The 27,175-nt window shown below is 49.5% G+C and overlaps 2 protein-coding genes across 7 annotated transcripts; one reads left to right on the top strand and one right to left on the bottom strand.

Moving 5' to 3' along the window:
- SLC51B (SLC51 subunit beta) lies at window positions 1-12,672 on the top strand. Of its 5 annotated transcripts, none has more exons than XM_070270654.1 (6): window positions 1,088-2,992; window positions 7,206-7,266; window positions 7,746-8,209; window positions 8,403-8,616; window positions 9,731-9,821; window positions 12,337-12,672. In XM_070270654.1, the coding sequence occupies exons 4-6, from the start codon at window positions 8,520-8,522 to the stop codon at window positions 12,539-12,541; spliced, it is 393 nt and encodes a 130-aa protein (XP_070126755.1). In that variant the 5' UTR covers window positions 1,088-2,992; window positions 7,206-7,266; window positions 7,746-8,209; window positions 8,403-8,519; the 3' UTR covers window positions 12,542-12,672. The 5 variants fall into 5 exon arrangements, with proteins under 5 accessions (XP_070126760.1, XP_070126755.1, XP_014589387.1 ...); XM_070270661.1 differs by having other exon boundaries at window positions 2,816-2,992; window positions 7,746-8,147; XM_070270659.1 differs by lacking the exon at window positions 7,206-7,266 and having other exon boundaries at window positions 1-2,992; window positions 7,746-8,147.
- RASL12 (RAS like family 12) lies at window positions 12,604-26,103 on the bottom strand. 2 transcript variants are annotated; one of them, XM_001498342.7, is made up of 5 exons: window positions 25,765-26,103; window positions 23,739-23,795; window positions 18,205-18,278; window positions 17,303-17,493; window positions 12,604-14,602 (listed from the first exon to the last, which is right to left on the bottom strand). In XM_001498342.7, exons 1-5 carry the CDS (start codon window positions 25,865-25,867, stop codon window positions 14,227-14,229), a joined length of 801 nt encoding a protein of 266 aa, XP_001498392.1. In that variant the 5' UTR covers window positions 25,868-26,103; the 3' UTR covers window positions 12,604-14,226. The 2 variants fall into 2 exon arrangements, with proteins under 2 accessions (XP_001498392.1, XP_070126744.1); XM_070270643.1 differs by lacking the exon at window positions 23,739-23,795 and having other exon boundaries at window positions 25,765-26,070.
- Between the last annotated feature and the right edge of the window lie 1,072 nt (window positions 26,104-27,175).

Raw genomic sequence — 27,175 nt, 5'->3', positions numbered from 1 at the left:
GGATGGGTTGAAATTATAAAACACGATCCATAGATAAAACATTGTGGCGTAGTCACACAGTGGAATACTATGAAAACAAGAATGAATGAACCACAGCTACACACTACAACTTGGATGAACGCCACAGATATAATGTTAAGCAAGAGAAGCCAGACACAAAAGTTACATATTGATTGAATCCATTTATATAAAGTATAAAAATAGGTAAAACTAATCTGTGGTATTAAAAGTCAGGATGGTAGTTGCCTTTGTGGGCGATAGTGACCAGAAGGGGATACAAGAAGACTTCTGGGTTCCGGCAATGTTCTATTTCTTCATCTGGATGATGTGTTCCCACACACAAGTGTGTTCACATGTGAAAATTCACTAAGCCATAGCTTAATATTTGTGTACTTTTCTATATGAATGCTATACTTCAATAAAAAAGTTTACATAAATTGAAAAAAAAAAGTGATTCAGGAGTAGGGTACTCGGGGCCGGCTGGTGGCGCAGCAGTTAAGTTCGCACGTTCTGCTTCGGCGGCCCGGGGTTCGCCAGTTCGGATCCCTGGTTCGGACATGGCACCGCTTGGCAAGCCATGCTGTGGCAGGCGTCCCACATATAAAAAAAGTAGAGGAAAGTGGGCACGTATGTTAGCTCAGAACCAGTCTTCCTCAGCAAAAAGAGGAGGATTGGCAGCAGTTAGCTCAGGGCTAATCTCAAAAAAAAAAAAAGAAGTAGGGTACTACTACTTCTAGAATCACCTGGGGTGGGGCAGGTTCTTCTTAAAGGGGACATGACCCCCTTTAAGGACCCCATGACACTCTTCCAAGGCAGACAGGGAGGACTGTGGCCAACAAGTCACTTTAGGACCCACATTGGAGTGGTTATCCAGCTCACAGCCTTTCTCTCTTGGTTACCTGATGGGCATAAAATTTGAGGTGGCCATCCATGGTCCCTCACCCCCTGGCCATAACAACTGACCTAAAATGTGGGTAATGACCCAGGCCAGGAAAGTTACAGTCCTTTCCCAGGAATTGCCAAACTGGATCTGAGAAAAGGGACTCCTTTCTCTCCAGCTGTAAGTGAGAGCCTGGATATTTTGCAGCCTGGTCCAGCTTCCTGGAGATGGCTAGACTGTGGGAATGAGCCTGATACCCAGAGAGAAGCAGGGAGAGAGCTAGACAGAGAAAGAGCTAAGAATCTTCAGGCTCCTGGTTCCAGCTATCCCTAAGGTCAGCTCCACCCTGCTCTTCCCAGTTACATGAGCCATAAACTCCTTTTGTGCTTAAGAGAATTAGTGTTGGGTTCCTCTCTCTCGAACACTATCAGCTTCCTTTCTCTCCAAAATGCACCCTGAATCCAACCACTTTTCACCGTCTCCACGGCTGCTGTCCCAGCCCAACACTCTACTCTCGCTTGCCGGAGGAATCCAACAGCCTCCCTCCTGATAGGTCTCCCAGCTTCTCTCTTGCTCCCTTGCAATCCATTCTGCACCCAACAGGCCAAGTGATCTTAGATAAATGTCAATCAAATCATGTCACTTCCTGCCTAAAACTCTCCAGAGGCTTCTCATTATATCCAAACTCCTTGTCCTGTTTTATAAGGCCCTGCACGATCTGCTTCTGTCTACTCTCCAACTATATACCGTGCCACTCCCCTCATCGCTGTGCTTCAGCTACATTGTCCTTCTTTTTGTTTCTTGAACTCATTAAGCTCATTATTTCTCCAGTGACTTTGCATCTGCTGTCCCAGCTCTTTCCACGGTTAGCTCCTCGCCATTCTGTTTTTAACATAGCAATGTAGTAATCATAGCTCCCCAATGCCATCTCTTTATATATTGTTTGGTTGTTTAAATTATTCACAGAAATTGTCACTAGCTGATATTATTTTATTTATGTTTTTGCTTACTTTTTTGCTGCCTGTCTATCCTCCCAGAGGTGAGCTCCAGGAAAGCAGTGTTCTCACCTGTCTTGTTTACATGTATCCACATAGTAGGTGCTCAAGTCAAGTATTTATTGAATGAATGAATGAGTTACTAAATGATGAGGGGCTGGAGTTCTGTGGAGGCCCCTAGGTTCCTGCTGGATCTCCGTTCCTCTGTACCCTGTTGCTGTTCACAGTGTTGACCAGTGCTTAACTCAGAGGCACTTGCAATTGTCACTTGACCTCACTCAATCTCAGTTTCCTCATTTGTGAAACTGGACCCCTACTCCTTGCTGAGCCAACCCCAAGGGTTTTGGGAGATGCAAGGAGCCAGTGGGTGGAAAAGCCCAGAGCCCACTGATGATCAGAATTGAATGGGTCTGGCCTGGTTGGGGAAGCCCCTTGTTCCTGCTTCCCTACCAAGCCCTTCCCACTCGATGCTGTTTGACCTGGCCTGCTCCCTCCTCTCTGGGTCACTCACACGGTCTCACTTGCCTTGCCTCTCCTGATGCCTAGCCCTCTAAAGGTCTTATTTTATAGCTTCTTGTAAGGAATCCACATGAGGCCATGACCTTCCCTGTGAGAAAGCACAGGCTGTAAAAGTCCTACTCTGTGGTTAAATATTGATAACACCAGGAAGTAGAGGCCTGGCGTGGGCACGCCACACATCCTCTTGCAATGTGGTCCCCCCAGACCAAGGGACCTCCTCAGCCTCTTCCCCTGGGCTGGCACGAGGGTCTGGATGTTTTCTCTGTACTTGAGGCCAACATATAAGAAGGAAAGCACTGGGCTCCTGGTTCTTTCGGATTGTGAAAGTCAGGTGGAGCCTGTTTGCCCTCTGAGGCCACTCATTCAAGAGGTCAGTCACCCCGGAGTGACAGAGAAGTCTCCAGGCATGGGCGTGTGCTAAGAGCAGAGCTACCAGACGGGCCCAGCTGCCACAGGCCATGCAGCACTGCCCCCCAGGATCAGCTGTGTGGAGAGCTCAGGTGCAAAGACCATCCGGTGCTCCTGTGAGAGGAGGAGGAGGAAGACACAGAAATCAGTGCTGCTTCCAACAGCAGGCCCCAGAAACCCAGGATCGAGGGTGAGTGTCTTCAACCTCCCACAGGGATGGGTGGCCCAGGTGTCTGTGCAGGAATCACAGTCCAATGGCAGATGGTTAAGCCCTGTTTAAAATGCAGGAATCTCCCAGAGGGGCCTAAGGAGATATGACAATTAAAAGCAATATGATGTCCTGGATGGGATCCTGGAACAGGAAAGAGACATGGAAAAATGAATGAAATCCAAATAAATCATGAAGTTTAGTTAATTATTTTTTAAAAGCTCGGACATTAATAAGATGCTCACTCTGGAAGGAAACTAGATAAGTGCTCTGAGGGACATGTGTCCTCTGCTTCTGTGGCATTTAACATAGTCAGGGAGAGCTGACTTTGTTGCTGACTTTGTTCTGGATTTGTATCTATTTTGTCATTTTGGTTTTTTGTTTGTTGGTATATGTTTACCATAACAATATTATGTATATTTTTAAAACACACATTCCACTGTGGATATCAGCCCACATGCAAGTGTGTATACTTATCCGATTAGTTCCAGTACCACACTGTCTTGATTACTGTAGCTTTATAGTAAGTCTTGGAGACAGGTAGTGTCAGTCCTGTAACTTTTTGTTCTTTTCCTTCAATATTGTGTTGACTATTCTGGGTCTTTGGCCCCTCCATATAAATCATAGAATCAGTTTGTTGATATCCATGAAATAACTTGGGATTTTGATTGGGATGCGTTGAATCTATAGATAAAATTGGGGAGAAATGACTTCTTGATTAGTTCGATTAATTAAACATCCAAAATTGAAATTATTCTCTCAAAAGGTGTAAAATACAATATGTACATACATTTAAAAATACATACACATATACAAAATATATATTTAAAGTATACACACAAAAATACATACATTTAAAAAAAGTAATTACATGTATTGTTTTCATGAAGGCAGTGTGTAGTCACAAGAAATGTATACAATACAGAAGTGTTCAAAGTGAACGTCCCATGTGCCTAGGCCCCATCCCACTTCCCTAGACGGAGTCGGTGTTTGGTATCTTGACCTCTGCACTCTTTCCTCTGTGGGTATGGGGGGGTGGTGGTCTGCGTATGCGACAGGGGCCTATGGCCAATGTTACTAATTAATCCAGGTACTCCCGCATCTCAGATTGGACAGAAAGTCACAACTCTTCTTAGCAAGTGCTCTGAACAGACAGTTGGAGCTGAAGCGCAAGATCACATCACTTAGCCATCTGAGTGGTTGTATTATATATATCCCTCAAGTGGGTACGTGGGTGGTGTGCATCTGAGGATGTGAAAGTCTGAAAATGGTCTCTCTCCCCGACCTCCATCTCTACCTTGACGCACGAATGATCATTCATATATGAAAAAACTTCGCTCAGTATTATATTTGCGTCAAAATATTTTCTCTCAAAATCTGTAGATGTTTCTTCAGTTTTCTCAGAATATTCAGAGCTGGAGGAAACGCTGATGTCAGTCCTTTTATTAGCACCTTGTTTTTCTGCTTGGCCGTTTGCCATCCAGTTGTTTTTGAACGTTCCTGGCTCAGCATCCAAAGGCTATTTTGGAAGGCGGTTTCAGAGTGGGGGAACCCGAGGTCGCCTTGGGGCCTCTCTGGTTTTCTCTTTGCTTTTGTTGTTGGCATTAGCCTCATGACATGTTTTCGTCATGTTCAAGACTGCTCAAGATTGGTCTGTTCAAGACTCTGCTCTTGTTTTATTGCTTCTGTTACTTTTATCTCCATGCCTGTTTCCTTTTTCCTCTTCCTCCAGAGATGACTATTCTAATGTGTTTAACGTCTTTTTAAAAAATGTGTTTTTGTAAAATGTGCGTTGTTGTTTTGTGTGTAGACATTTTGAATTTTTATAAACGGTCTGGCATGCCCCCTTGTGATCCCTGGGGATAATTCTTTGGGACAGAACTGCTGTGTCATGGGGTGTGTACACTCACTTTGACTAATTTGCTCTCTAGGTAGCTGCCCAGTCTACACTCCCTCTGTCAGTGCATAAGGCTATAGCCCCAGAGTGCCGTCAGCACACAGCATTATCCAGCTTACAAACTGTGCCCATCTAGTAGATATCAAGTAGCATCTCATTTTTGTTTTAATTTTCTTTCTTCTGATTACCAAAGAGTTTAAGCATTTTTCACATGCCTGCGAGCCTTTTGAGTTCCCTGTTTCGTAAACTGCTTGTTTATGTTCTTTACCCATTATTAGGATTCTCGTCTTTTTCTTGTTCATTTGCAAGAACTCTATATATTCTAGAAATCAGTCCCTTTGTGGTTTTAAGCACCGCAAGTATCTCATCCCATTCGGAAATGTGTTTGTTACTGTATCGATGGTATTCTTCATTGAACAGATAATCTTATTTTTGATACAATCAAATTCATCAGTTTTTTGTCATTATTGAATTATTTGAGCTTTTATGGTTTTGTTTAAGAAGTCCTATCTCACTTCTATTCACTTTATATGTTTTCCTCTGACATTTAGGCCTTTAATTATGGAGTCTGTTTTTGTACATGCTGTTTGTTAGATGTGCCTCCAGTCGTTTTTTTCCTCCGCACAGTGAGCCAGTTTTCCTCAGTCCATCTACTGGACAGTCCCCCTTTCCCTACTGGTTAGCAGAGCTACCTTTATCGCATGTCAGTTTCCTATGTGTACGTAGGTCTCTGAAATCTCTGTTCTGATCCTTTGGTATAGTGATTTGGCCTTGTGTTAAAACCGTATTTTTTGTTACTTTGTCTCAACACCTGGTGGGGCCAGCCTCTACTCTTAGTCTTTCTCTTTTTCAAAGATTGACTTAGCTATTTGTGGACTTTCACTTTTTCTATAAAACTGTTACAATAAGTGTGTCAAGGTCCCCAGAAAAATCCAGTTGGAATTTTAATTGAGATTGCATTCAATTTATAGATTAATTTGGGGATAATTGGCATCTTTATATTTTGTCCTATAGTTTGCCCTATCTAAAAACATAAATGTCTCTCCATTTATTCAGATCACATTTTCTTTTTTGTTCTAGAGTTTTAAAATTTTCTCCATAGAGGTCTTTTGTGTTCTTGGATAAGTTAATCTAGGTGCTTTATGACTTTGATGCTGTTGTAAATATCTTATTTTTATTTAATTTTCCAGTTTCAATAATAATGTGGGAAATGCTATTGACCGTGTATACAGCAACCTTAATGAATGCTTCTATTAGTTCTAACTGTTTGTATTTCTAGGTAGATGATCGTGTCATCTGAAAATTGTGGGTTTTAATTCTATCCTGTCAAATCTCACACTTACTTCTTTTTCTTTCCTTATAGCACTTGCTAGGACTTCCAAGACAGTATTAAACTGTAATGGTCAAATTCAGCCAGCAAATTGTTGTCTTATCATTTATCTTAAAGGGAATGCATTTAAAATTTCCCCATTAAATATAATGTTTGCTGTACGATTTTTATATATTGCCTTCCTCAAGTTGAAGAAATTTCCTTCTACTCCAGGTTTACCAAGAGTTTTTATCGTACATATTAATCATATGATTTTTCCCCTATGGCCTATTAATGTGGTGAATTACATTATATAGTTTATAATGTTGAACTTTCTTCCATTTCTGGTATTACACTTGATAATGATTTTCTTAATACATTGTTGAGTTTGGTTAACTAATACTTTATTTAGGATTTTTGCATCTACTTTCATAAGTGAATGGGCCTACCATTTTCTCTTCTTGTATGGTCCTCATCTAGTTCTGAAACCAACGTTAAATCAGCAGTTCAATTTGTGCTCTTTATTTTTGGGGAAAACTTGTTTAAAATAAGAATTAACTACTTATTGAAAATTTATCAGAACTCATGATTAAAGCCATCTAGGCTTGGGCTTTATTTTTTGGAGAAGAGGTCTTGGACCATTATTTCCATTTTTTTATTATTACTTTTAGTCTCCAAGTTTCTTGTTTCTTCTTTGTATCAGTTTGGTATTTTATATTTTTCTAGAATTTTATCCATTTCATCTAGGTCGTCAAGTTTATTAGCATATAGTTCAAAATACACTTTTATATTTTAAAATCTCTGGTCTTATTTTGATTCTATACTTTATTTGTGTCTTCTCTCTTTTTTCTGGATCAATCTTGCCAGAGATTCATTTTATTAACATATTTTTTTAAACGGGCTTTTGGTTTTGTTCATCTTCTCCGTTCTCCACCTCTATTTCATTGATTTCTGCCTCTATCTTTATTATTTCCTCTTTTGTTCTTCAGAGGACCCAGTGATCCAGAGGAGAGAAATTTGCCTAGACAACTTAACCAGAGGCATAGCCAGGTGAGGGGCCAGCTCCTAGGCTCTTAGCCCAAGGCTCACCTCTCCTGGCCCGCAGCCCTCCGGCCAGGAGCCCAGAGTAGCTGGGAGGACCAGATGCCACAGGCCGGCGCTGGGCTGAGGCATAGACCTGGTCTAATACAGTGGCTACTAGACTTAGTGACTATTGAGCACTTGAAATGTGGCTAGTTGGAATGTAGATACACAGTGAGAGTAAAATTTACACCCAATTTCAAAGACAATACAAAAAAAGTAAAATATCTTGTTAAATTGATTATATGTTGAAATGATCATATTTTGGATATACTGGATTAAACAGAATATGTTGCCAAAATTAATCCACCCTTTTTTAAATGTGGGTACTAGAAAATTTTATATTAAGGAATACTAGTACTGTTAGTACAAGAACATGCCAACATTTGTGACTGTTGTGAGAGTGACTACGGTATAGTAAACACAGCTTAACCTGCTTTATTTTGTAGGGAAGGAAAAAGGCTCAAATTAAGGAAGGGATTTTATCCATGGACATGTTCAGGTTCTTCTATTGCAAACGACAGAAAACAACTCGGATAACTTGTCCAAAAAAGAAGTTATGGGGGGCGAGGGCGGTGCTGAGCTGAGGGCAGCACTGACCAATCAGGCCTGAGGATGGCGGCAGTGTAAAGGGAGCTCTCAGCTTTCGGCAGCAGGAGCTCGCGGCGACTTTTCTCTGGACTTCCCCCTGCTACCTGCTCTGGGTAGCGGGCGTGCCAATCTCCCGGGGAGAGACTGTGATAGGCCCAGCCTTTGTCACGTGGGAGACAGGAGCCTGTGATTGGCCACCGCATGAAGGAACCTAAGTGGAGTGCTGTGAGCTGTAGAAGCTGGACCGGGATGCTGGACAGGCAAGAACGGAAGATGTCCCCTGCAAGGGTCCCACAGCCCGTCGGTGGCTCCTCACTCTCAGGTCAACGCTCCCCCATACGTGATGAGTTTTCCCACTTCTATGATCTCTGCCTCTCCAGGCCCCACCTGCTCCCGAGTTCCGGCTGTTTCGGTCCCGTAACTTTGGGCTGGAGGAGAGCAGGCCCAAAGTTGGGCAGGGAAGGGAGGTCAAACTGGGGTGGGACATCCGGTCATGCTCTCCTGTTTGTTTCCAGGGATCTTCAGGACTTTGCTCGGGGGCTGGAACCTAGGGAGGCCAGGAGGGCCAGCTGAGGGGCAAAGAAGCCTAAGAACTTCGTTGTCAGAAACGCACACCAACCAGGAGCAGGGGCATGGACCACAGTGAGGGGGTTACCCTAGACCCAGCTGGCACCGTGGTGCCTCAGGAGCTGCTGGAAGAAATGCTTTGGTTTTTTCGGGTAGAAGATGGTAAGTGGCATGGGGATTGGTGGTGGTGGTGGAGGGGGGAGGGGGTGTGTGCTCTCATCACAAAGAATGGTCTCTAGCTGAAGTTCCCTGACATGGTCCCTCCTCCATGGACCCCTCCTGTGTGGCAAGCTGCACATTTCCTCCAAGGCAGGGACTGAGGCTGAGAGGTCTCAGTACCCAGAGTAGTCTGGCTGAACCACACCCTCCTTTTCTTAGGGCTTAGTCATTCCTTTACTCATCCATCCAATCGCTCACAAATATTTATTAAGTTCCTCCTGTGTGCCAGGCACTGTTCTCAGCACTAGAGTTTCAGTAGTGAATAAAACACAAAAATTTCTGCCCTTATGGAGCATACATTCTAGTGAAAGAGGTAGAAAATAAACAAGACAAACAACTAAAATGCATAGCATATTGGTGATGAGAAGGAGAGAGATGAAGCAGAGAAAGGGAACAGGAAGTGTGCAAGGATAGGTAATGTGGTCCTGGAAGGTCTCACTAAGAAGGTGATGTTTGAATAAAGGCTTGCAGCAGGTAAAGGAATTAGCCATGCAGATTATGTCGGGGAAGAGCATTCCTGGGAGAAGGAACAGCAATTGCAAAAGCTCTAAGCCTGGATCCTGCCTCATTTTGGTACACTGTGGACAAATCTTGATTATCCGAATTCAGATTAGCCACTTTATGTATTATCTGTGGACAATTGTTGACTTCAGTTTAACTGACACTCTGTCCTGCCTCCCTTCCTCTCTCCCTCCATCCCTTCTCTCTTCCTTCCTTTCCTTGCCCTGCCCAGTTCCGGTCCCCAGCAAAACTATGAAGATTATAAAATTTATGTTTACCCACCTCCCCTACTTCCCCACTATTGTCCAACTGCAGTGTTCTCCCCGATTCGATTAAGCTTCTCCAGAGCAGAGATGGTCTCCCCCTCCCCAACACTGGCGTTCCTGCAGGGTGGGGGGCTCATCTTCGCCTTAATTAAAGTCTCTCTACAACTCCTGGCCCACAGCAGGGGACAACTGATGCTGTGAGCTGGGTCTGAGGCCAAGCCCTAATTGTTAGAGGGCCTGAGAGGCACTCAGCCTCTTCTCAAGACTCTGTCCTGTGTGTCCCTCTCCAGCAACTCCCTGGAATTGTTCCATGTTTGCCCTGATGGGCGTGGTGGTCTCGATAAGTATGGTCCTCCTGGGAAGGAGCATCCAGGCAAACAGGTGAGGAGCTGGGGTGGGGGAGCTCTCTGGAGGGAGGGGGCCCTGACCTCCCAAGGGAAATCTGGGGAGGGGTCATCTAGGGGCCTCGGCTGTCCACCCTTTGGGACAGCAAAATGCAGCTTTCAGGGTCCTTTGGGAACCCAAAGCTGTTGAAAAACTAGCAACTGTTGCCAGTTACCACCTGCTGGCCCTGCCCAGCAAACAGGGCAGGGCTGGTATGTCTCCGAGGTCGGGATCTATGGCTCTGGGTTCACATCCCAGCTCTGCCACTCGCTGGCAGGACAGGGCACTCAATATGTCCAGACCAGTTTCTCCTTTTATAAATGGTAAAATGACCCACTCCTTCCTCCTAGGATTGTGGGGAGTGCTCAGTGGGGCTAGTGCAGAGTTAGGGATGCTGTTAAAGGGAAAGCCTCTCCCTGCTCCAAGGCCAAACGCAGGGTGCAGATAGAGACGTGAGGTCAGTCGAGGCTCCTGGGGTAATTTTAACACTTTTATAATGACAATACCCCTTAACCCTGGATGCACAACAAAATCACCTGAGGAGGAATATTAAAAATACAGAATGCTGTGCCTCACCTTGGAGATTCTGACACAAAGGGTCTGGGGTGGGACCTGGGCAGTGGCATTTTGTAAAAATCTCTAGATGATTCCAGGGCTCACTTTTGAGAGCTCCTTAAAGGCAGAGACCACATCTGACTCAACTTTGTTTCCTTGAGCAACTGGTACAGTGTCTGGTCCTAGAAATTACTCAATAAATGTTTGGTTCATTCGTCCCCATTCATTCATTCAACAATTACTATATATCCATCAGTCATCACTATCAGTAACTTTAAAACAATAATAATGAGAATCCCTCCCTCATATCTGTATGGTGTTTTACAATTTTAAAAGCACTTTCACATTCTGTCATTTGATCCTCAAGACAGCCCTGCAAGGTAGGGCAGGCACAGGTTATTTATTCCCATTGTACAGAATAAGATCATGGAGGATGCATGGAAGGGTTGGCCTAACCTATGTGCTCTTCCTTCTATGCTATATTTTATACTTTCTGTGAATCGTCCTCACAGTTCTGCTATAAAGTCAAAAAGAAGTAACCCCACCTTGTTCCCATTGAGAGCTGGTTGTTATGAACCGCTATGGCCCTGTTCATCATTCATTCCACAGATAAGAGCTGAGCGCCTGCTCTGTGCCAAGCTCTGTGCGGACAGGGGGAGCCACAGTAGAGGACAAGATAGATTCAGCCCCGGCCTGATGGAATTTACAGTTTGGTGGGGAGATGACTGTAGTGCAGAGTGACAGATAGTGACTGTGGGACATGGGGAGCGTTGTGGGAGCACAGGGGTGGGATCTGGGGCCTTTGAGGCAAAGAGAGAGAGGGAGGGTGGGCTGAGGAAGCTTTCCAGACCAAGGGACAGCATGCAGCAAGCTCGAGGTGGGAAGAGGAGGGCCCCATGTGGCTGTAGTGTGGAGGGTGGGGAGGGCGGCGAGGAGAGGAAGGACAAGAGGTGGGCAGGACTAGAGTGCACAGGCCCCGGGGGCATCCTGAGGGGTTCGGGTTCTAGCTCATGGGCATCCAGAGAAGGGCTTTGCATGGGGACAGGAAAGGTTTATGTTTTAGCAAGATCATTCTGGATGCAGGATATAGAAAGACCCAGAGCAGTGTAGCCTCGAAGAAGGTAACCTTGCCTCTCTCACCCTGTCAGGAAGCATCCCCATCAGCAAGGTCAACTCAGAGACAAGGCGGCTGTCCACAGGAATCGTAGACACTGAGCTGCTCCCCCTGGGGCCCAAGAAGATTCTCAGGGCAGTCAGCTCTAACCACAGCTGGGTCCCTCTGCTGTGGCCAGGAAGTCTAGGGGTAGCTTGAGTAAAACCACCTCAGAGGGAGGACATCTGGGGGAGTTATTGGAAGGAGGGCTGGGTCTTGAATGCCAGGTTAAGAAATTGGGCAGTGGGGAGCCACTGACGGTGCTTGAGCTGAGGAGCAATGTGTGCACAGTGGGGCTTTAGAAATATGACCGGTGTACACAGGCTGGTTTGCAGAAGTAAGCACCTGGAGGCAGAAAGGTTAGTGAGGAATTTCCTGTAGGAGTTTGTCTGGGGATTGGGGGTGGGGTGAGAAGGACCTGCACTGAGTAGAGTGACAGGCCTGGGATAGGAGAAAATGTGGTTTGATGAAAAGAACACAGGACTCCAGCAGGAGACTAAGTGCATGTCCCAGGTACCTTTGGCCTCTTTGAGGCACATTTCCTCACCTGTAAGGGGGAGCAATAATAATTGAGGTCACAGGTGGTGACAGGATTTGATGAGATGATGCACGGGCAAGTATAAGCTGTTTCTCTGTGAAAAGAACATGGAACCATCTTGGTTTTCTCCCCCAGCACTTCTCAGAACTGCAGACTGGATTTTCCCCTCCAACCCGCTGGCCCATTTGGGAGATTCAGTCCTGTCCCAACCACTCAGCACCCCAGCTCAGGGAACTCACATTCAACAGTGTTTTCTCTCCTCCCAGAAATCAAAAGATGCGGCCACCAGAAAAACAAACTTCAGAAGTCCTAGACTTGGTGGAGGCCGGAATCAAAGATGACAACAACCTGAGCATCCTAAGAGAGACTTTGCTCTCAGAGAAGCCAAATCTGGCCCAGGTGGAAACTGAGTTAAAAGAGAGAGATGTGCCATCAGTTCTCCTTCCAGACCCACAAGAATCTGAGAGCTAGTGAGAGCCCAGAGCAGAGCCCCATGTTGTTAGCAGATAAAATGAACTGCAATCAAACTAAACTACTGTTATTAAAAAAAAAAAAAAAAAAACCCTTTTTATTAAAATGCTTCTGCAAGTGAGCAGTTGAAATTGCAGAGTTTGTTCAAATGGTGGTGGTCCACACACAAGTGGCTTGGAGCAAAAGCGGGAAATCCATAGCCAGCCTGTGGGTCAGGAGGCCTGGCCAGCACTCCTCATGTGGTCTTGAGGAGGTCACAGCCTCCCTCTGACTTCAGCTTCTCCTTTATAAAATGGGGCTGAAGGCTGGGTTAGAGCTGTTGTTTTCAATCCAAGCTCCTGGAACTGCTGAGAGGGAAGCAGCGGGATTCTGGGCTCAGAGTCTCCTTCCTGTCCCTTCCTCCCACCAAACCCTCTCCTTTTCACTTGCTTATCTGCTGAGGGTCCGTGAAAGGTTTCCTTTGGGCCAGGGGCCCTGTGGTAAACAAAGTCAGAAAACCATGGAATTCCCTGCCTCCAAGACCCTTTTCTTGATAACCATGGGATCCCAAGGGAGTGTCCTGAGCCCATGTTGGAGCCACAGTGTTGTGGTATAAGCTGTGGTAGCAATCCCAAATAACTTATGCAGGATTTGCTTTTGAACCAAAAATGCTTTAGGTTCTATCTTACAAAAGTGGACTTCAAACACTCAGACCCATCGCCAAGGGCACTGAGTCCTGCCAGACCAGACTGCAATCTGATATACTGTGTTTCTACCTATGAGCCTGGGGCAGGCTACGAGTGCCCACTGGAGGTCTGATACTGCCAGCTGTGGGCTCCCTGGACTTCTGGGTGATTGTCACTGGAGAGAACGACTTTGTTCTGCAGCTTTGATCATTAAACTTGAGGAGGCTGGTCCTAAGAGTCTGTAGACAGAGTCCTTAATTTAAGGTGGGGAAAAAAGAGGGCCCTGCCTCCTGGTGAAAAAACTCTGGAGGCTCCCTCCACTGAGCAACGCACAGCCCTCTCCCTTCTACCCTCATTGAGAAGCAAAGTCCTGCAAACAGCCCTTCCTGGAACTTCTGTGCTTTTCACATGCTGTCTCATAGGATTATTTAAACTAGATTTTACTTGGATAAACTGGGGTTTGCTGCCTGGGGCTTCTGTGAGGTCACAAGACAACAGGAGGGCCAGGCTGCAGCCCTCCAAAACCTGCAGCTGCCTGCTCATCCTGTCCACCAGGTGGTGCTAGGACCTCAGGGCTGTCCTTCCTGCAGGATGTTCTCGGGCCTACGCCTGTGCAGGGCCTCCTCGGGCTGTCCACCCAGAGCTGTCCACTGGGGGCCACCTCTGGCCTGGCTGTAGCTGGAGCAGGAACAGGTGATGGCACCACAATGGACACTGCAACTTCCTCCTGCTTAAGGCTGACCCTGGGTTGTCGCAGTGGCTGTTTCCCTTCAGCGGCAGGGAATGTAATGGTTACCACGGAAACCACAGCCCAAGGGAATAGGGGCAGCATTCCCGCTTGTCCCTCCAGCTCACACAGTGAACTGGGTGTCAGGGTCCCTGCTTGGTGCTGGAGTAGGATCAGCTGTCGACCAGAGGGTGCAGGCTATTGTTCCCTCAGAAGGAAAGCCGGTGGTGAGAAGCCGGCCCCTGTCCTGCAGCCCGGCCCAGCCTCGGAGCCTGGGATCCTGAGGGGGGCCCTCAGAAGATCTTGAAGCCCTTCAATAGCGTCAGCGTGGGTGCCTTGCGCTTGCTCTGGGCCCGGGATGACTTCACAGTGACCAGCTTGGCCTGGGCAACGGCGGGCATCTCCTTCAGGCTGACGGTGGACAGTGTGTTGAAGGTGCAGCTAGCCAGCCCGTGCCGGGCGGTGAGCGGGGCCTGGTGGGGCAGGGCCCTCTCCTCGGAGATGAAGAGGGGCCGGGCCAGGGAGTTCTTCTCCAGCTCCCGCCGTGCCTCCCGCACTGCCTCATGGAAGACGTGCTGCACGTGCTCGAAGTCCAGGCAGGCAGAGACTTCGAAAAACAGGCACCCGAACCTGCCTGCCAAGGCTGTGCCCTCAGCCTTGGTGACCTGCCTGGTGGGGAAGCAGGGCGAGGTGGGATCAGGAGCATGCCTCCAAGTCAGGCAGGCCGGGGCCTACGCTCAGCTCCCCACTTACTAGCTTGATGACCTACTTCATCTTCATCTCTGAGGCTCAGTTTTCTCATCAGTAAAATGGGATAATGACATCTGCTTCTCAGGGTTGTTAAGAGGATCAAGGAAGACAATTTGCATTAAGTGTCTAACACAGTATCTTGAACAGTCAGTGCTCAAGAAATGGTGGCTGATGTCACCAAAGCCAGAATTTAGGAACGAGGCTTAGGGTGAGGGAGAAGCCGGCCTAAAGTCCCTGCCTAGACCCTGCCTGTGGCCAGAGGAAGATAGCCATTCCCAGGCCCATTTCTCCTCTACTCCAGCATGGGTAATGAGCTTGGTCAGGAAATGAGCCACCCTCAGCCCTGGCTGGTGGGATCAGCTCTAGAAGAGGGCAGTGGTTTGGACTGAAGGGTGGGAGACCACAGTGTCTACAGAGGCACGGAGGGCCACAGTAACTCACGATGCCTGTGGCTGGCAGAGCTCGTGGGGAGTTTTTTCTGCCTGCCCAGTGGAGGGACGAGAGAGAACAAGGGTGATATTTCATGGGGAGGAGGGGGAAAAGGAGAGAGGGAGCAGCACCTATTCCCAGCTTGGTCCTGTACCACCTCTGGTGACAGTGGGATTGAATATTTGTAACTGGGAAGGCTCTGGAAACTTCTGACCTGAAAGCCATGGGAATAAAGGTGAGGGGAAAAGACTGGCTCTTAGGGAGGTGAGATGTCCAGAAGAGGGAAGGGCCAGGGGATCCCTGAGGTCTTGGGACCAAGGTTCCAATGGCTGAATCCTCAGGATCACCCCCCATTTTGGACTGTTTCACTTGCTATTCCTGAGGACAACGACACAGCCTGTGAGATCAGAGGGGGCACTTGACAGGTACTGGTGGGAAAAAGTTTCTGAGCCAAGGTTCACTGGGCAGGAGCAGGGGCCTGGGAGTGGGCTGGCTGTCCTAGGGAGTATCAGACAGAGAGAGTGACTGGGACAAAAAGGGTCGGGGGCAGAGCATCTAATCCACTCCCCACCCAGGGCTGGCATCCCGTCTATAAGCCACTGCCTCCCGAGGAACCCCTTTTTATTTGCATTTCTGAGCAACTTGAATCTGAAACGTTGTCATTGTGGGGCTTGAATAATGAACTTTCAGAAACAAGGTGCATGTGTGTGAATGGGCAACACGGGATGTAACATTATCCTTTTTCTGATTTTGTTGCGGCCTAGTGAAAATTTTATCAGTGGTTTGGAAACCACCGCTCTAACCCACATTTTACCCTCCACCCAAAAGACAATCATGGGAGACAGTGACCAACGCCCGGCTAAAAGTTAGATTCATTGTGCCCATCGGATCCTGAGCTACTAACCTTGGGACTTGATCAAAGAAGGAAATGGGGATAAATTGCCATGACTTGTTCTTAGGGAACTCATGCTGCTTCATTTTAGCTCCATATTCTTTGTTATTTGCTCCCAAATCATTTTCAGACAATCCCTATGGCAAAGATTGGGATTCAAACAGTGGTCTAGTTTTTCTCCTCATACTGCAAACTGGTTTATTCACAATCCAGTCTTCTGGTCCCTCTTCCAGGATCTGTGGGCCCTCTGATTCCTCAAAGACCACCTTCTGGCTTTAAGATCACACAACTTCCCTCATTCCCTGAGGTAGATTGCTCTGGATCTGATGGCTTGACCACCTTTGAAGGCCCCTACCATGGGCCTCCTTCATGAGACTGCAGCCCCCTTCTCCCACTGCCCAGCTGACTGTTCTATAGCATGGGTCCCCTCCTTGCTAATACCAGCCAATGGACCTCTGGGGCCAGGGGAAGCAGGAGGGACTGGCCTGGGACAGGTGGAAGGCTGGTGGAAGGTGCCATACCTTGCAGTTGGACTGGCCACATGTTGGTGTTGGAGAAGGCCAGTGGGATGGCTCATTAAGTGGAGGCATCAAAGTCTCAAATGCCTCAGGGGCCACGCAGGCCACTTGAATGTGTGGAGAGGGCGGAGATAAGCCATGGGGAGTGGTGAGACCTGTGGTCAGCTAGAGAGAGCACGCCCCGCCTCAAAGCATTCCAATTCCAGGTCTTTTAAAATACTGTGCCGGCCAAGGAAAATATGGCTGCAGTATTCAGGGGTAATCTGCCCTCTGGCCCAGTCTGTGACCCCTGATTCAAGTCCAGCCCTTTCCGAGAGAACCTGCCCTCAGCACAGCCAATGGGAGTGAGCCTGGGGACCATGCTTGCGTGAGGGAGAGCAGGTTGGACCAGAGCAGACACCTGACCCAGGAGGCCAATTAAAGCCTCTCTCCCTTGAATTGGAACTGGGCATTGAATGACCATTCAGCTGTGGGGAGTGGGAATGGAAGGTCATACAGACTCAGGCAAGAAAGGGTGAGGCCAAGAGAACACCGAGCCCCATGAGGATGAAAGGAATGGTCCCCCTTCTGACTTTCCGGGTCCAGCCCCTGTGCAGCCCAGGTGCCCCTCCCTGCTTGCCCAGAAGACCACGCCCACCTACCCTTACAACATACCCCCTTTTACCTAAATTTGAGAGGATTCCTGTTCTTAGCAGCCAAATAATTCCTGAAGATGACACCCAGCCTTTACAAATGAGGAACACGAGCTCTGGCGATGTGGGAGCAAGCGCCCGTGCTCACCTGTACTGGGCCATATCCAGCTTGTTGCCCAGCAGCAGAGCAGGGTAGCCACGCTTCGTCTCCTTCGCGTGCAAAGCGAGCAGCTCCAGGTAGCTGCTGCTGCCCTCGAAGCTCTGGCGGCTGTCGACGCTGTATACCACCAGGAAGGCGTGCGCCCAGTTCAGGTAGCGCTCACAGTTCCTGGGGGTGTCCTGGCATGAAGGAGGGAAGCCCCGGTCAGAGATAAAAGCTCGGGGTCAAGGCCTTCACCTGAGCAGCCCTGTTCCAGCTCCCACTCCCGCGCCTTTGTACATTGTTCCCCAGCAGAGCCCTTTTCAAAGGGGCACTTGAGTGTGGATTTGGCTTTGTGTGAAAGGAGACATTGTCTCGTGAGCCTCCCTCCCACCACCCAACCAGAGACTTGGGGACCTTGGCCTCTGGGCACAGAGCCAAGACTCTGGCACAGCCCCTCCAGAGACCTGGCTGTCCCTGGGCACTGCTGGTTTGGGGTCAGGTTTGTGGTGCCCCTTTGGCTTCTGAGAATAACTGGCATGTGGCCTCGGCAGCGGGTGGTGAGAACATAGGGGAGCTATGTGGACGAGAGGGCACTTGGGCCCAGGGGAGACTCTGTGTAAACACATGCGTGCACCTGTCTCCATGTGTGCCCGAGCATCAAACCCAGGGCACAGGATCTCAGAGCCGATGCCAGCACTCATCAGGTCTCCCTGGGCCCCGTCCCATCCCTCATTTGGCAAATGAAGAGATTCAGGCCCAGAGAGGTCAGTGCCTCATTCAGGGTCACAAGGCAAACTGGAGCTTAAAAGGTTGACAAATTCCCATCTGAGGCTGCCACTCTGGGACCAGGACTTCTCAGGAGGCTGCACTGACTCTCAGCTCTCCACGGGTGATGGGGATAATGTTACCGGGTCTGCAGTGTCCATGACCCTCAGGTGGACAGGCTGGTGGTCCACAGTCTCCTCGGAGCTGTAGGTGTCCTCTGCAACACAGACGGTTAGCCAGGTCAGAGGCAGGGCAGGCCACTCGATGGTGAACTGGGTCTGAGTCCCAGCTTCCCTCTGTGCCAGACCCCTGTGCAGCCCTGGGGGACCTGCTCCAGGACTGGCTGAGCTGAGACCACTGGAAAGGCTTTGGCTCTCACCCATGTGGAGGATAGGCAGAACCTCCCACCAGGAGATCCTGCTCCAGCTGTCAGGGCTCAGAGCATAGAGATCACTCACAGAAGACACCATGGGGGATGGGATTGTGTTCTGGGTCCCCTTACCAAACCTGCAGGATGGGGGGTGTGGCCCACGGGCCCAGTTAGCAGCACAGGCCTCAGGAGCTGCATCGCCAGCCTCTCCCTCCTAAACTCCAAACTTCTCCATCCTTTTGCCCTCCGACCACTGCACCCGGCCCACAGGAAGTCCCTAAGGACAATCCTCTTGCCGCCAGTGGGAGAAGGGACAGGAAAAGAGAAGCACGCAACATGATGAAGAGAGAGGGGTCAGACCGCGTTTAGAAGTCCCAAGAAGGTTTTACAAATAATCCTTGTCAAAATAGTAACAGAGGAGTCTAGTGTAATCAAAAGTTTTAGGTCAGAGAGTGGAGTCAAACCCAAATTCACTACTATTTTTTGAGGAAGACTAGCCCTGAGCTAACATCTGCTGCCAATCCCCCTCTTTTTGCTGAGGAAGACTGGCCCTGAGTTAACATCTGTGCCCATCTTCCTCTATTTTATGTAGGATGCCTGCCACAGCATGGCTTGACAAGCAGTGCATAGGTCTGCACCCGGGATATGAACCGGCGAACCCCAGGCAGCTGAAGTGGAACGTGTGAACTTAACCCCTGCGCCACAGGGCTGACCCCCCAACTTTACTACTTCTTAGCTGTGTGACCTGGCTAAGTCAGTTCAGCTCTGAGGCTATGATCCTCATTTGAAAGTAGGGATAATATGATAACATTGGCTAACAGTTTTCAAGTTTTTGGTCTATGCCAGGAACTGTGCTAAATGCTTGTCCCTGCACGATCTCACAAGGCTCTGTGAGGACTGGATGGGCCTACCATGAATGCCTTAGGACAGCGGGGACTGCGGTGCTCCACAGTGTACAGGCCAGGTTCACATTCCTAGCTTATTCTTATTTTTTTTTTTATTTTTTATTTGGAAATAATTTTAAACTCACGTAGAAGTTGCAAAACAGTACAGAGAGTTCCCGTTTCCCCTTCCCCCGGCTCCTCCCAAGGTTAACACCTTACATAACCATAGTACAACTATTAAAACCAGGAAACTGACATTGGTGCCATACTAGGAAGTAAACTATTGACCTTATTTGGATTTCATGAGTTTTTACTTTTTTTTTTAAGTTCTCATGACTCAAACCTGAGCAAGCAGCAAGAGGCCAGGCATGCAAGGGGACCTCACCATCATATTGGCAATCCCTCTCTCCACCCCCAAATTTCCCTGTGCCACTGGCCCAGGTGTGTGAGTGCACTTGGCCCTCACCTTTCCCTGGTCGTCCCCATGTCCCAAGTGACCCCAAAGAAGACCCCTCCAGGCAGAACTGGGGCCCTCTCTCCCTTCCTGGCAGCAGCCACTGTGAGAAGACACCCCCAACCCTGGCTGAATTCACAGTCCAACACTTCTCTCGGAGGGCCACTGGCAGCTAAGCCAGGCCTGGACACACGCCAGGTCCACCAGCAGCCAGCAGGGATCACAGACAGCTCCCGTCCCCAGCCTGCTTTGGGGACTTGGATAAATAGCCGCTCTTATTCAAAGACAAAAAAAAAATCTAATGGAAAATATGCCCCAAATGTTTAACTATATTTGGTGCAAGAAGAGCTGCCCCTAGATGCCTACGTCTTGTTCAGATCTTTCTTTATTTTCCTGCCAAAGTTGACTGACACGCTCCTTTTAGGTGCTCTACAGCCCCCGTCCCCAAACAGGTACTGTGTCCTGCTCTGCCCAGGGAAAAATGTTAGGCCAACCTTGGTCTCCTGTAGTCCTGTACAGCACAACAGCCTTACAAGGTTGCTGTTAGCTTCACTGTAGAGAGATGACAGGGAGGTAAGGCCCAGAGGAGGAGGGAACTTGCCTATGGCCACACAGCACCCTACCAGGAAAGGAATTCAAACTCAGATCTTCTAGGCTGGGCTGCCTCCCCATTGGGACCCCCTCGCTCCTGCTGCTCAGATGATCCTTCAGCTCTATGTGGGCAGAGAACTCGGGAAGAGCAGAAGCTCCCAGTCCAGCTGAGGATGTGGAACATGCATGGGCAGGCTGGAAGAAGCCTCAGAGATCATCATTGCAAGTGAGGTGACTCTGGGGGTGGGGTGGGTACTCCTTTCCAAGTCACAGTAATGTCCTGTCTTCCCATCACTAAGTACCTGCCCTCAGGGCATTCTGGTGTCTTTAAATATATGGGCCTCATAAGTCCAGTTTTAAATAATATTCTGTGGACTTTAATGCTGAGAGAAGATTCTTTTCCCGATGAATTTTTCTCTTATCAACAGTAATAATAAGTTTTTTAACATACCAAAGGAGCTGTGGTTGGAGTGTATGTAGGAGGATGCCTCAGAAATGGTGCCTGTGTCTTTGCTGGAGCAGGATGAGGACAAGAGAGGTAAGTGAGGTCATTCTGCCCCGGACCAACCAGGTGAGATGCCCCCAGCGCCTCTGTGAGAGAAGGATGTCCTCCTGGAGACCCTTGCCTCCTCCAGGAGCGCTCCGCCTGGCAAAGCCCTTTCAAAGGCACTGAATCTCTCTGCTCCTCCAGCTCTAACAGTCACAACCCATAACGAGGCACAATTCTTATGCAGAGAGAGCACAGTCTATTAGTCACATCTTCCAGATGTGGAAACCAAGGCTCAGAGAGCCGAGTGCCACACAGACCTCTGACTCCAGGCCCTCCATAGCATAATGCTGCCCTTAGTGGAGAGCAGCTGGCGTGGTGAGTCATCTTCCTTTGTGCCTGAGGTTCTCCAGGACCTTAGGCAAATCACTGAGCCCCCTCTGCCTCAGTTTCTTTACCTGTAAAATGGGGATAATAACAGGAGCTGTTCTTTAAAGAGTAATCCTAAAACCAAAATTCAATCTCATCTTAACAGCATCTGTGTTGTGCCTAGTACTGTGCTCCATGCTGGAAATGGGAACAAATAACACAGGTTCCCACGGTCAAGAGGCTCCCTTCGGAAGGGGGAAAGAGTTGTTACATCTCCTGATGGCTAACTCTCCCTTTGGATGCTCAAACCTCTCTCCACAGAAGGAAAGGCTCTGGTTCCAGAGTCCCCGCTGTTGCTGGAACCAGCCATGGGAGAGTGGCTGGAACATTTAGACAGTGGGACAGACCCTCCAAGAAGTGACACTGGCCACCCAGAATGGCTGAGGGGAGGGTGTCCGGTCATCTCTCCAGCTCATAGCTCTCAGGGTGGGGTGAGAGACCACTCCAGGGCTGCTGTCCCCCAGACAGTCTGACCAGGCATTCCACCACCAGCTCAGAACTCCAAAGTTACTCAATCAGGAAGCTCAAACCACCACTGTAATAGGCTCCTCTGCCAGGACCCTGCGTGAAGGGTCTGGATTGGGGGCAGGGAGGAAGGGAGACTGGAGACAGGTTGCCAGAAAAAATACAGGATGCCCAATTAAATTTGAATTTCAGAAAAACAGTGAACAATTTTTGGTAACGTATGCCCCATACAACATTTGAGCTAGGCAGAATCTGTCTTTTGAAGTGCCATCCTTGGGAACCCCCGTTTTCTCTTCCCTGACACCCGTTTGTGTGCCTTTCCTTCTGGCACACCCCCCACCTCCCCACTCCCCCCGTCTTCAATTCCCCCACGCCATCTGACTTCATGTTCCAGCCTCTCCCAACACGTCCCCCGGCCAGCACACAATCGCATCCTGTGTCCCACTCTTGTGGGCATTGACCTCTGCTAATCGAATGGGCCCCCCTCAGACCTGCTGTGTGACCCTGGCCCAGAAGCCTCAGCTCTTTAGGCCTATTTCCTTCACTGTAGCACCTAGGGGTGGTGTCAAAGCACAGATGCTTAAGCCAAGCTTTGAGGAACAAACCCCTTAGGGGCTGTCAGCGAGTTGCCTGCCCTGCACCCCTAACTTAACCAGGGGACCCCCTCTGCTTTCTCTGTTGGACACCCTGGGGTTCTGTTTAAGATCTCCTTGGAAAAAGCGATTCTGCTATTCAAGGAAAAAATTTAAAAACCATTGGACAAAATAGCCCCGAAGCACTTCCTGCTCTAACACTGGGATTCAACATTCCAGTGTGAACGGAGGGGCCATGGGTGCAAGGGGCTAAGAGCTCTTTCCTCCAGGTGTCACAGTGGCATGCCCTCAGAGGCTGCAGCAGGAAGCGCTGTACTGGGGAGGTTTCCAATCTCTGCTCCAGAGCCCTGGGCTTCCTTGGAGGGCCTGTGGGGGCCCACAATGCTTTATCTAATTCTCATGAATGGGGAAAATAATCCAAGACGGCAGCTTCCATTTTCAAAAGGCTAAGAGCATCCAGACACCCTGTTTCCCTCAGTGGACAGTTTACAACAAACTAATGTCATGTGGCCTTTAAGATACATTTATATTAATAAAATTCTGCTTTTATTTGTTTTAGATATTGGGGGTCCATGCAAGAGGTTATTCGAGGAAAAATTCCTGCTGCTAAAAATAATTTTTAGAAACACTCATCTGATTAATCTGAGGGAATCTCAGCATCTTAGATGGGAAGCCGTTTAAGGAGGAAGAAGGAAGGAAGGAAGAAGCACACATGCATTGAGTGTCTACTGTGGGTCAAGTACAAGGCTAGATCTTTTACATGTGTTATTTCTTTAATCCTCACAGTCATTCTCTGAGATAGGTATGCCCATTTTACAGATGAGGAAACAGAAGCTCAGAGAGGTTAGGTAACTGCCTCAAGGTGGCACAGCCAATAAGTGGAAGAGCCAGGATTCAAACTCAGCTCTGATGAACACCACACTATCCCTTTCCCCGATATACCATGATATGGCTATAAAACAGGACTAGTTTTCTTGTGTAGTTCAAAAACTGGTTCAGAAGCCAGTACCACGAGAGAATTTCTCAAACTTCCTGTCCAGCTTTTCTGGAAAAGCACACTGAGTGACCATCTTGAAGAACAATACTTAATAGATGTGGATGTTTTGCTATGTTTGATTTTTTTTTTTAAGTCTCATCCTACCTCATATTTTAGGGCAAAGCAGCCTCTCTCAGTTCTCTTAATTGGGCAAACCCCCAAGTTGTCTGGAGTGGGCTGTGGGAGGGTATATTTCCAGCACTTAAAAGATTTTGCCCCATGGGCTGAGTCATCTGGTGGCTGCCCCCCTCTGCCTCCAGATGTGCGGCCCTGATCTAGCCTGGGCCCACCACTGGGTGTGTGTGTGTATGTAGGGTTGGGATCTACGTAGGGCACGGCAGGAAGAATGGGGAGGAGTGGTTTCTTACCCAAGTTGGGGTCATATTCGCTGATAAACCTCCTGGTCAGAAACTTCACAGTCAGGGCTACAAGAAGCAGAAAGAAGTTGGCTCAGTCTCCTCAGCCATGTCTGGCTGCTGGCCCGTGGAAGCTGCCCCTTTCGTTTAGGGCGGCCTTATCTAGCCTCGTGACCTCTGGCTGACACCAAGCTCAGCTCCCTGGGGGAATGAGGCCGGGGAGCTGAGCAGTTGGTTTGAGAGACTCAGAAGAAACCAGAAATATGGGAAACCATTTCCCTCCAGTTGCATCCTGGGATTTTTTTTTTTTTTAATGGCAAGAAAAGCAATGAGAGGCGAGCCTAAGGGGTGTTTGTGAAGACCCAAACTAAGGGGTCAGGACCAGTTACCTTAGGGTGGGCCTGGTAGGACCCAAACTGAAGGGAGACATCCCACACCCTGGACACAAAGTCACGAAGATTCTGAAACATGGGGCATTTATTCCAATTTTGGCTACAGGGCAAAGAGAGTAATAGCTGAGTTGACAGCAGATGACCTCTGGGAGGGTATGAACCCCCAAGGCCCAAGTAAACACACTCCAGTCCTCAGTCCTCCACGGCTCAAGTCTTGGCTCTGTCTAGGGCTTCCCGCTCATCATGGCTGTCTCGCAGAACTTAAACCTCTAAAGTGAAGTTCTCCCCAGGTGGAACGCATTAACGGAACTCTGCTGTTGTCCAGAATTCAGCCACATAAAGCCAAGGCCCAGCCAACTACTATACTAGACTCTTCAAAAAGTAACACAGTATTTTTAAGAAAATCCTTAAAATTCTTTCCCAGGATTCCTAACAGTGTCAGTTTGCAAACAAATACCCAGGGAATACATACTTTAAAGTTGAAATTCCTTCATTCATGGAGTCGCTGGCTAAACTGTACCAGTGACAGAGCTACGGGTAACAATTTGATCTTCAAAGGGAAGAGGTCAAACCTTTTTTGTAGGCGAGTGTGATTCAGAGTCCCCGCCCTGAGCCAGAAGGCTGGCTTCAACATGGAGAGGAGGCCTCCAGTGAGTCTCAAAGAACACGATGGGGAAGGAAACCCATAGCTGCCTGCACCCATGCTGGCCATTCCCTACAGGCTGCACCTGGAACACAGCCAGTGGAGGGGCCCCTCTGCCCTCCCACCTGCAGCCGCCTGCGACTGTGAGTGGGAGGCAGAGGGGTGGACCTTTCTTCTGGGTCTCTGTCTATAGTGACACCTCCACTCCCCTGCATTCCAGCTGGGTAAGAGCTGCTAGGAGTGGTGTAGGCAGCGTTCAGTGTCCCTAGAAATGATCTCAACACCAGCCCAAGATCTTGGTTCATCAAGGACAAGCCCCAGGAACCTGGGATCAGAGTCCAATGTGTTTCCAGAAAGACAAGAGAGGGGTTTGGCTTGAAACAAATCCATTTGATAAGAATGCACGCTTTGTTCCAAAATCCCAAGGAAGTGGGGTGGGAAGTGGCCCCTCTCTGAAAAAACCCCAATAGCCAGTGACTTCTATCACCTCGCTTCACCCCCAGCCTGAATCAAGGAGTAGCAAGGCTGCCGCTAAGCTTATAGGGACCCTGGGCTGGGGACCAGTGCCTAACAGGTCTCTGGTGCCAGTCACCAGGGCTGACCGCTGGCCCCAGGGAGAAGAGATGGAGGGCAATGGATGGCAAGGGAGACACCAGCAGAGGACTTGGCGAGACAGACACACACAGAGGGGAGAGACAGCTGGGGTCATAGACACGGAGGACAGAGACACAGAGGGGAGACACAGAGGAAAGACAGGCAAGGAACAGAAGACAGATGAGAGATGGCGGGGCTGAGAACAAAGCAGAGAGAGCGCCAAGCCACAGAGAAACTGAGGCAAAGAAGAAACTCACGGTGTCTCACGCAACCCACCTGGGTGCAGGAAGCCCCGAAGCCAGTGGGAGAGCCTGCCCACAAGGCCACAGCGCCCAGGTCCTCCGGCCGCTCCCCGCCTCTCCGGCCCCACCTAACCACCTCCCTTCGCCCCGCTCCCCGCCCTACTCACCGGACTTGCCCACCCCGCGGCGCCCCAGGATGGCCAGGTTGACCTCGAGGGGCGCGCTCGGCGGCGCGCTGCCCGCACGGGGTTTCCCGAACACCGAGGACATGGCGACGCTGCGGAGGGGGACACGGGTCCTCGGCCGAGGGGCCCCGAGCAGCGTGCCCGCCCGTCGAGACCCTCACGAGCCAGGCGGGGGATCCCCTGGCACTCGCGCGCCCGTCGGTCTCCGCGCCCGGGCCCGCGCCGAGCGCCCGCCGGCTGCCTTCCCGCGGATCGGCCCGACCCGGCGGAGGAGGGGCCGGTGAGCCCGGCGGGCGGGGCCGCCGCAGCGCCGCCGAACTCCTTGTAAGGGCTGCGGAGCCCCCCGCGGGGAGGGAGCTGCGGCCCGCTGCGCACCCCCCGGCCGTGCTGGGCCTCGAGGGCTGGGACGTCGTCACCCTCCGGAGCGCCCGCACACCCGTCAGGGAAGGGCAAGGACCCCAGAGAGGGAGGTCCAGGATAGGGGGACAGAGGGGAAGGATGTTTCCAGCCTTGTCTGAACCTCAGCTCAAGCTCTCCCCACCAGCAAGAAAAGCCACCCCCTCTTTGTTTACCTCGCTGGCCTGGCCTCCTCCTCCGGGAAGCCTGCTGCTGGGTTCACCACCCAGCGTGGCCCTTTCTCTAGGTCACAGCCAGCTCAGCCTTGGTACACAACTTCCCTGACCCCGTTGTCCTGCTCTTCAGTGTAGGGAGTCTCAGGCATCTCTGCAGAACCCTGGCTCCTGGGAGAAGGAGAGAGAGACCTCCTTACTAACATTTCACGGCAAAATGGGGCCAGCTTCCAGAAACCTAACCCATCCTGGGTTACTATTTTCTCCCTGATGGGAGCTCATTAATGAGTTGCATGTGTTTGTGGCCTAAATGGGGCATTTTATTTGTTCTAAAACCTGTACTCCTTCTTGCTTATAATGATCCTGGGACTGGTAGATGAGCCTGGCAGGGGTCACTTGTCGTTCCCCTTGAGACCCAGGGTAAATCTGGTCATGCTGGAGACAGGGCAAAGGGCCCACATCGGGAATGTGGACATTTAGCATCTAGTGCCCACTCTTTCACTGGGTGACCTTAGGCAAGTCACTTCACTTCTTTAGCCTATGAGGTCCCCATCTGTAATACTAAAGGAACGGGAAATTCCATGATGTGACTCAGGCCTAATAGAGAGTGACAGAATCAGCCCTGGGTTCCAGGTCTGAGTACTTTCTAGAACCCTATGGTCCTCTGTTTTGGAATACACTCCAGGCTAGAGTGAGGAAGACTGTGCAGTCTCAGAGACTTCTCACTTTAACCCCGAGTGCCCATCGAATCTACCCACCCACGCACGGGAACCATGGAAACCCAAGTCAGCAGGCAGAGGGGCTGGGGTCAGAGCCTGATGGTA

The sequence above is a fragment of the Equus caballus genome, chromosome 1 (assembly GCF_041296265.1).
Source record: "Equus caballus isolate H_3958 breed thoroughbred chromosome 1, TB-T2T, whole genome shotgun sequence".
NCBI lineage: Eukaryota > Metazoa > Chordata > Mammalia > Perissodactyla > Equidae > Equus > Equus caballus.
This window is presented reverse-complemented; position numbering and strand designations above follow the sequence as displayed.